Source organism: Prunus avium, chromosome 5, assembly GCF_965620075.1.
Source record: "Prunus avium chromosome 5, drPruAviu1.hap1.1, whole genome shotgun sequence".
NCBI lineage: Eukaryota > Viridiplantae > Streptophyta > Magnoliopsida > Rosales > Rosaceae > Prunus > Prunus avium.
The window spans coordinates 24,410,524-24,418,738 of NC_142288.1; the positions used below are offsets into that span (position 1 = coordinate 24,410,524).

The following is an 8,215-nucleotide window of genomic DNA, read 5'->3' on the forward strand; positions in this document are numbered from 1 at the left end:
GGGAGCCGAAAACCCTCTTTCTTTCATCAATGTCACGCGTTGCTCACGTGCATTTGCAATTCGATTTTGATGTCGTTTTTCTCTTTTGGACGACATTATCAGCTCCCTCCGCGTGTAGTCGTAGGATTATACTATTGGGTCGATTGAGACCGACAAAAAAGGGCTGACTAGCCCAATTCAAACTCTACTGGGCTTTCTTTTGGGTGAGGCTGGCCGGGCCACATGTTTGTAAATTTCTTTAATAACCTATTTATATTTTGTAAGCACAAAAGTAATTAATAAAAAATTGCCGGTCTTCGTTGCCCTCTTGGAATTTATGATACAATAACAAATTCACAATCCGGTTGGTCCCGATTCGAATCAGCTCACCTCCAATCCAAACATCCAATTGAGGTTTTTTTATAATATTTTTATTTTTAGCAGACATGAGTTAGGTCAATTGGTTAGAGCAGTGAGAATGTCGCACTGCACTAAGGTTCAAATTTCATCCTTGTAGATTTTTTATTTTTTTCAGAAACCTCATGGATTAGATATGTATTTTATTATAATAATAATTATTATTATTATTAACAACTTTGTTTTACAAAATATACTTGTATTTTAAAAAATAAAAAATATATTTGTCCAAAGGCCCAAGTAGACTTACAGCAAGGGCTTGGGGCACAAATAAAAAGCCCAAAGCCAACAAATAAAAGCCCAAAAAACAACTTTCCTACCCTAACTAGTAGACCGTTGTACCATCAGCCAAAATTTTGAATTAGCATCCCACCGACCTAGCTAGTCCTAAATCGATTAGGAGAACTGAAAAATTAGTATAAATATCACAAGGCAACTCTCAATCAGCCCAACTTTTTCCACTGTCCCGATCGATTGCAGAGTTTCAGCTTCTTAATTTCCCACGGTTTCAATCATTCACAATGCAAACAAATCATCCAATTCCCGTCGAAGATCAGTATCATCTCAAATTCAAGCTCTTCACGGAAACCGAAACGGTTTGGACAGACGAAGACGACGTTCCAGTCGACGTCAGTCTTGAGCCGCCGCGCTTTGACTCCGAACTCGACATTACGCTCTCTCGCGCCGATTTATTATTAGTATTTGACAAAAGTCACAGCACAAATTCCGCTTCCGATTCAATTAGCCTGATGGCCGACGCCCTGGCCGCCATGGAAATCCCGGAGTTCAAACACGAGCACATCATTGTGTCGTTTTTGGCTGGTTTTAAGGCGAAGCAGTCGGAATGTCTGCCCCATGTGGTGAGCCTAGTGATGAAGAAGAATAAGAAGCAGAGGATGGAACGACCGCAGATTGGGGGAGAGGCGATGTGTGTGATTTGTAGGGAGGAATTTGAGAGCGGTACGAATGGGAATCGGCTTCTTCACTTGCCCTGCTCTCATATTTTTCATGTCAACTGCATTGAGAAGTGGCTCGAAACCTGTCCTAGTCATCGCTCGTGCCCCTTGTGCCGTTTCCCGCTGTGTCGTCGTTTTGATTATCAATTAGTTTTTATGTGATCAATTTTTATATTTTATCTTTGTATTTCTTTGAGTTTCTTTACCTCTCCAAACAAAACAAAAAATCTATTGTAAATGCAATTGTTGCTGCAAGTGTGAAATTATTTTTATGTAAGTAAATTTCTTTCTCCAATTCATAGGAGATTGGCATGAATTCCCGTGGTGGATTGTTGGTGTGAATAATAATAATAATAATCGAATTTAGAAGAAGAATAAGATTTAGTTGTCTAAAGGAGATTTTGGACACAAGACCGCAAACTTCGAAAATAAAACCTAAAACACCAAATTCGAGATCATGTCTAAGAAATGCCTATTCCATTATTTCAGAAGATTCATTATTTCAGAAAAAAAGTGAATAATCATTACGTTGTTTTTTTCTTTTTGTATAACCGATAAGAAATTAAAGGAGCCAAATACGAGACATCCTCTTAACCTCTACAAATCTCTTTAGAATCATGCACATTCTTATGTTTGAATAAAACAATAGAATCGCCATTCTTAAAAAAACGTTACATTCCCTTAGGTGACAGATAACAGTATAGACAAATCATTGGTTTATTTTTACCAATAAAATGAACATTTTTCCTCTCATGGCATCACCGCGTGACGCTTTCAGCTTTGCATTGGTGTCAGCCCGCCCTTTACCGTAAGCAGCAGAGAAACGAGTCAAATTTCCAGCTGTCCCCTTTTTTCTTTTTTTTTTAATACCCTTTTTCATATTTTTATTTTATTTTCTGTAAATTACATTCTGGAAAGTTCATTGGCGGCTCCACCGTCCAACACTTTGCGGTGCAGTTTGGTAAAAATTTCCTTCCTTTTTTTTCTTATCACCTTGTTTGTTTGTCTAATCGTAAAGCAGAATCTACACCGACTTTCTTTCTTTATTCCATTATTAGTCGTCTGTCTCTTCACTCTCTGCCTCCTTATTTTCCTCTGCACCCCATCTCTGTTCTGCTGTGACTTCTCCATCCTCAGCGAGCCAAACTCCCAAGGTGATATGCTTCTTACCAAGAAACCATTTTTTTATTTTAATTCTCTTCAATTTCTTTGCTCCTCTTTTTTCCCTCTGTGGTTACTTTTGTAAGTTCAAGTGATCATTTCTTTGTGCTCTGCATCCGATTTCCTGCTGTGTTTTAATATTTTTAGTCTTGTGTTAATTAATCTATCCGAGTTCAATTTGAATTTCTGGTGTTTGATAAATTGGTTGAGTGATTGTTTCTGGCTGTTGATTTTGATCACTTTAGTCACTGGTTGGGAGTGACCAACTTTGATGTAATTTCTGATTTTTGTCTGAGTGGCTTGATTGATTTGATCAGATGGGTTCTAAATTTCGATGGCATCAGCCCATCAGGGTTCATATCACAACCTCCAAGCATGATCAAGTTTTGATTATGTATAGTTAACAACGTTTTAGGACAATAGGAAATTCAAAATCCCATTTCTCTTCTTATCAAGTTTTTTATTGTTGGCTGCATGTATCCATGTCAAAAGCGTGATCTTTTATTTATGCGATCCTCGTGGTTGGATTAAGTGCGTGCCTGTAAATTATACCTTTCTTCATGAACAAAGATTAGCCATGTTGTTTCTGAACAAAACTTGGCTTTTGTGCTGTATGCAAGTTTTGTCTCTGTCTTGCAGTAGTCAAGTGTGCCATGGGTTACCCAATGTTTAGCAATTAATCCAAGATTGTAATAACTCACTGATATGAGAATTTGTTTCCTCAAGTTGTGAAATATTGCTATCTCCAAATGAATTCCTGTTTCAAGTATTATAATATGCATGTTTGTTATATTAATGTAGACACACCAACTTCCTAGACCAAAACAGAGTTATTCTGATATAACTATATGCATTATGAGGATAGAGGCGATTCGTGGTTGTTGAATTGAAGTAAGCTTCTTAGGTTTCTAACAGATTTTTTGCAGTGTTACCATAAAGAATGGCAGATACCGAGGACATTCAGCCTCTTGTCTGTGATAATGGAACTGGAATGGTGAAGGTAAGGCCATAGTTTCATTTGGTCTAGCAATGTAGGAAAATCCATCTTAGCATACACAAACTCCCTTGGTATTTACCATTCTTTATGACCTCCTTGAACAGGCTGGATTTGCCGGAGATGATGCTCCAAGGGCTGTCTTCCCCAGTATTGTTGGTCGACCTAGACACACAGGTGTTATGGTGGGGATGGGACAGAAAGATGCCTATGTTGGAGATGAGGCCCAGTCCAAAAGAGGTATTCTCACACTAAAATACCCTATTGAACATGGGATTGTTAGCAACTGGGATGACATGGAAAAGATCTGGCATCATACTTTCTACAATGAGCTTCGTGTGGCTCCTGAAGAACATCCTGTGCTTCTTACTGAGGCACCCCTGAATCCTAAGGCAAACAGGGAGAAGATGACTCAGATCATGTTTGAGACCTTCAATGTCCCTGCTATGTATGTTGCCATTCAAGCAGTTCTCTCCCTCTATGCTAGCGGGCGTACTACAGGTTAGTACCAATTCAAAAAACTGGGAGTGATCTATCTATTTAAATTGTTATAATTCTGCCACCAAGTGCAAACAAAGTAATAAATTTGGAAGAAAAGTTTTAATATTTTGAAAGTTCATTACCTTTTAATCAAGGAAACGTTTCCCAGGTATTGTGCTGGACTCTGGTGATGGAGTCAGTCACACAGTTCCCATCTACGAAGGTTATGCGCTTCCACATGCCATCCTCCGGCTTGACCTCGCTGGAAGAGATTTAACAGATGCATTAATGAAGATCCTGACTGAGAGAGGGTACACTTTTACTACAACTGCTGAACGGGAAATTGTACGTGACATTAAGGAGAAACTTGCCTATGTGGCACTTGATTATGAACAGGAACTTGAAACTGCTAAAACCAGCTCATCAATTGAGAAGAGCTATGAACTACCTGATGGTCAGGTAATTACAATTGGAGCAGAGCGATTTCGTTGCCCCGAGGTCCTATTTCAACCATCATTTATTGGAATGGAGTCTCCTGGAATTCATGAGACCACCTACAACTCAATTATGAAGTGTGATGTTGACATCAGAAAAGACTTGTATGGTAACATAGTGCTGAGTGGAGGGTCCACCATGTTCCCAGGAATTGCTGATCGAATGAGCAAGGAGATCACAGCCCTTGCACCAAGCAGCGTGAAGATTAAGGTGGTAGCACCTCCAGAGAGAAAATACAGTGTCTGGATTGGAGGGTCTATATTAGCTTCACTGAGCACATTCCAGCAGGTATCGGTTACACTGCTCCTCCTATGACAATAATTTATACTTGATTTTCCCTTCATTTCTATTGATGATAGAAGAAAGAAAAAAAATGGTGATAGTGAATTCTTAATTTACTATGAAAAAGCTTATGAGTTTATGCTTAGAAAGCTAGAAAAATATGTGAAATCTTTCTTCTTCTTTTTCTCCCAAATAAACTTCTTAAAGTTTAGTACTTTCGGATTGTTGCAAAACTTTTCCTCTTTTCTTGTTATTTTCTTTTTGTTTTTGATGCGTTGGAATGATAATCATGATGGGCAACTCTTCATTTTTTTATATATCAATTCTTGTAGTATTTTTATTACGGCAGTATGATTCTATGATTATAATGTCTGGTTATTGTTTTGCTTGAATGCAGATGTGGATATCTAAGCCAGAGTACGATGAATCAGGGCCATCCATCGTTCACAGAAAGTGCTTCTAGACATGTGATCGTATTGTCTCTTCCCCTTGGACTTTGTGGTTTTGGATTGTTTGTCAGATGTTTTAGTGGTGTGAGCTTGGTCTGTTTGTCATCTTGCTTCAGTTTTCTCTGTTTGCCGTGTCATATGTATACTTGATAGTAGCAACACTAGTTCTTGAATCAAATCAGTATTGTAGTTGTTCTCTACACATTGTTTATGTGGTTTTCGCGGTTGTTGAAATAAATAGAATATAATAGCGAGTAATGTTGTTGTTTTGGCTGCAGTAATTTATCAATATCGTATTTTTGGTTGGGAAATGAGTGAAATTGGTTACATAAACTGCGTTTTGCCCTCCCCTAATATCTGCTTGGTTTCGTCTCTCTCTTTCCAGATGAATGTTTATTCTTTCATATCTTACCTATGCATTGAGTCTATCTTCAACCAACCAAAAAAAAGTATTACGACATAAGCACCGTGGTATGTTACGGTCAGTTGCGCAATGCAAAGCGACGTGCTTGACGTGCTTCGTGACTGACCCTAGCAGCACGCACAACTGATTCTAGCACTACGCTTCGGTTATGAAACTACGTTGCAAGTTCGCGGTGCGTTGGTACTTTTAGCAGAATGAGACATTGGCTGGAAAGAGAAACGTTATCAATCCAACCCCATAAGTTATACAGGCACATACTGAACTTCCTATCTGTTTTTCATGCATCAGCATTCAGCAGTTGGCCAGTATGACAACAGGCCAAATGCATGTTCAGTAAAAGTCGAAAAAACCTGGACGGTTATTTTTACAGCTGCAGGTAAGTAAAAATGATCTGCTTACTATATATGCTGGTTTTCCGATCTAGCTAAAATGGTTTTGATAATTTTTGCTTAGTGATTAATTAGTACCAAATTAATTAAATTAAGCTATTATGGCACCAATTAAATAACTGAAAAAACTTCCAACTCAAATTAGAAATTACTAAGTTACATACATGTTGTGTACAGTGGCTAGCTTCTATGGACCGCTTTCCGGCGCGGGAATTTGCTGGGAACTATTGTCCGTGGCGAGTTGTGGTGGCGATGGAGGAAGGCACGTGCGGCGGCACGTGGGACAAGAGGAGTGAGAAGACAGCCACTCCTGTATGCAGTGAGTATGGAAGCCATGTTTGCACCTCCCCAGCACTCTGATCCCTTCCCCCTCCACAAACTCCGACAAGCAAATGGCGCACTCCGCCTCTGCCCCCGCCAGCCTTGCCTTCATCTCCGCCGAGTAGAACAGCTCCGGCGCCCCCTCCAGGCACGAAACTCCCGCCACATTGCTCTTCTGCTGAGCTTGAACCAATTCTTGCTGGGTCTGCGGAAGATGACTGTTATCGTCGTTGTCTCGTGGGCTGTTGTTGTTGTCGCTCCCGCCGCCGCGGAGGAAGCAGCGGATGGCGGCGTTGAGGCCCAAAGCGCAAATGAGGGCGGAGAGGAGGATGATGATGACCATGGCGGCGTTGGCCTCGAACTCTTTGGAGCCAGAGTAGGGCCACCAGCGGCAGGTGTGCGAAACGCATGTCGTTTGTCTGGTGGGGGGAGGGGAGGAGGATAGCGACGGAGAGAGGTGGACGAGGCCAAATTCAGCTACTTGGGATGCTGCTGATAGCTCCAGTGATCTTCTTGGCGGTGGTGGCGGTCTCATTTATGTTTTGTTTTAATTTGCTCTGTTTTTCTGGTGATCCAGCTCTCTTTTTGCAGAAAGGGGAATGTTTTATTTTAATTCTGGGGTTTTTCTTTTTCTCTTTTCTTTCTTTGGGTTCTTTGGCTTCTGATATGAGGCTGTTGAATGATGATGGAGAGAGAGAGAGAGAGAGAATGATTGCGTGAGTGTTGAGATTAGGATGATTTATAGGTCTTCAGGCAGGAAGAAATGCATACGTGTAGTTGAGGTTTTACATTATTTTGCCTAGTGGCTTTTGAAACAAATTTGTCGTTCACATGTGTGGGGCATACGATTCTCACTGTCTATCTTCTTCTGGGAGCTTCATTCACTCCAAACTATTAATTATACCTCACAAATGGTTAAGTAATAAAAACAGCAAATTTGGACATGTTAAAAATACTTAATATCTCTTACACTTAGAAGCTCTGTGTTGGACTCTCGTCTCCTTCAATATTTCTTGTATAAAAAAGTACTTAATTTCGCTTAATACATACGATTTGTACGTGATTGTGCGAATTTGAATTTCATTTTGAAACCCGACAAGAATTATAAGAATTTTACTCGTTTTTAAAAAAAAAAGGTGGAAAAAGTAAAATTCCAAACCATTATTAGGTTGACTATGAGTGTGGGTCTAGCATCCAGTACTTGATAGTTTTATCTTTACTTTGGTTGTTTGACATAGCATATGATATCTTGTTGCAAGAAGAATATAACACAACTTAAGCTAACAATATACTCGTGTTATGTTACACAAGTCTTTGATTTAATTACAATCTGCGACTAGGTTAGAGGGAAAGGAATGATTCTTTTTCCAAATACAAAGAATTAAGTCTCCTTAATTCCTACACTTGTTTTGGTTTAGAACTTTAAACGTGATTCTTGAAAGATAAACATAATTTGAAAGGAAAAAAAATTAAGAAAAAGGAAAATTCATAATTTAATCAAATGAACAATTACCATTAAAGCAAAATCTAATTAAGTAAAAGATGGATATATTTGAGTGTGAGGGAGAGGAAATGGAGAATGAGTCTTGTTTTAGGATCTGCTTTGTCACAGTGAAGCAAACAATTATTATTATTATTTTAATATATATATATATATATATATATATATATATATATATAAGTGGCAGGAAGATTCATGTCTATCCAAATGTACAAGGTTATAGGTGACATCCACAACCTAATCATTTTCTCAATTCCAAATTGCATTCTTTCTAATGATTGCAAAGAAATTATGACACATATCAAGATGCCAAATTAAAATTCAATTTTGACACTTTTTTTTTTTGTTGAACAATTTTGACACATAT

The 8,215-nt window shown here is 38.8% G+C and overlaps 2 protein-coding genes across 3 annotated transcripts; one reads left to right on the forward strand and one right to left on the reverse strand.

Moving 5' to 3' along the window:
* Positions 1–2,323: 2,323 nt before the first annotated feature.
* On the forward strand, positions 2,324–5,524 carry LOC110757796 (actin-7). Of its 2 annotated transcripts, none has more exons than XM_021959524.2 (5): positions 2,324–2,506; positions 3,429–3,513; positions 3,615–4,008; positions 4,157–4,770; positions 5,162–5,524. In XM_021959524.2, the coding sequence occupies exons 2-5, from the start codon at positions 3,454–3,456 to the stop codon at positions 5,225–5,227; spliced, it is 1,134 nt and encodes a 377-aa protein (XP_021815216.1). In that variant the 5' UTR covers positions 2,324–2,506; positions 3,429–3,453; the 3' UTR covers positions 5,228–5,524. The 2 variants fall into 2 exon arrangements, with proteins under 2 accessions (XP_021815216.1, XP_021815215.1); XM_021959523.2 differs by having other exon boundaries at positions 2,326–2,506; positions 3,440–3,513.
* Positions 5,525–6,142: 618 nt separating this feature from the next.
* LOC110757797 (RING-H2 finger protein ATL79-like) lies at positions 6,143–7,170 on the reverse strand. The gene has a single exon (XM_021959526.2). The coding sequence runs from the start codon at positions 6,880–6,882 to the stop codon at positions 6,214–6,216; it is 669 nt and encodes a 222-aa protein (XP_021815218.1). The 5' UTR covers positions 6,883–7,170; the 3' UTR covers positions 6,143–6,213.
* Positions 7,171–8,215: the final 1,045 nt, after the last annotated feature.

What these genes read in the sequence shown, in the direction of transcription:
- LOC110757797 (XM_021959526.2), bottom strand. Translation starts at nt 6,882, where the DNA reads ATGAGACCGCCACCACCGCCAAGAAGATCACTGGAGCTATCAGCAGCA.
- LOC110757796 (XM_021959524.2), top strand. Translation starts at nt 3,454, where the DNA reads ATGGCAGATACCGAGGACATTCAGCCTCTTGTCTGTGATAATGGAACT. An exon ending in ATGGAACTGGAATGGTGAAG is followed by an intron (nt 3,514 to 3,614) that starts GTAAGGCCATAG and finishes CTCCTTGAACAG; the next exon opens with GCTGGATTTGCCGGAGATGA. An exon ending in CACTGAGCACATTCCAGCAG is followed by an intron (nt 4,771 to 5,161) that starts GTATCGGTTACA and finishes GCTTGAATGCAG; the next exon opens with ATGTGGATATCTAAGCCAGA.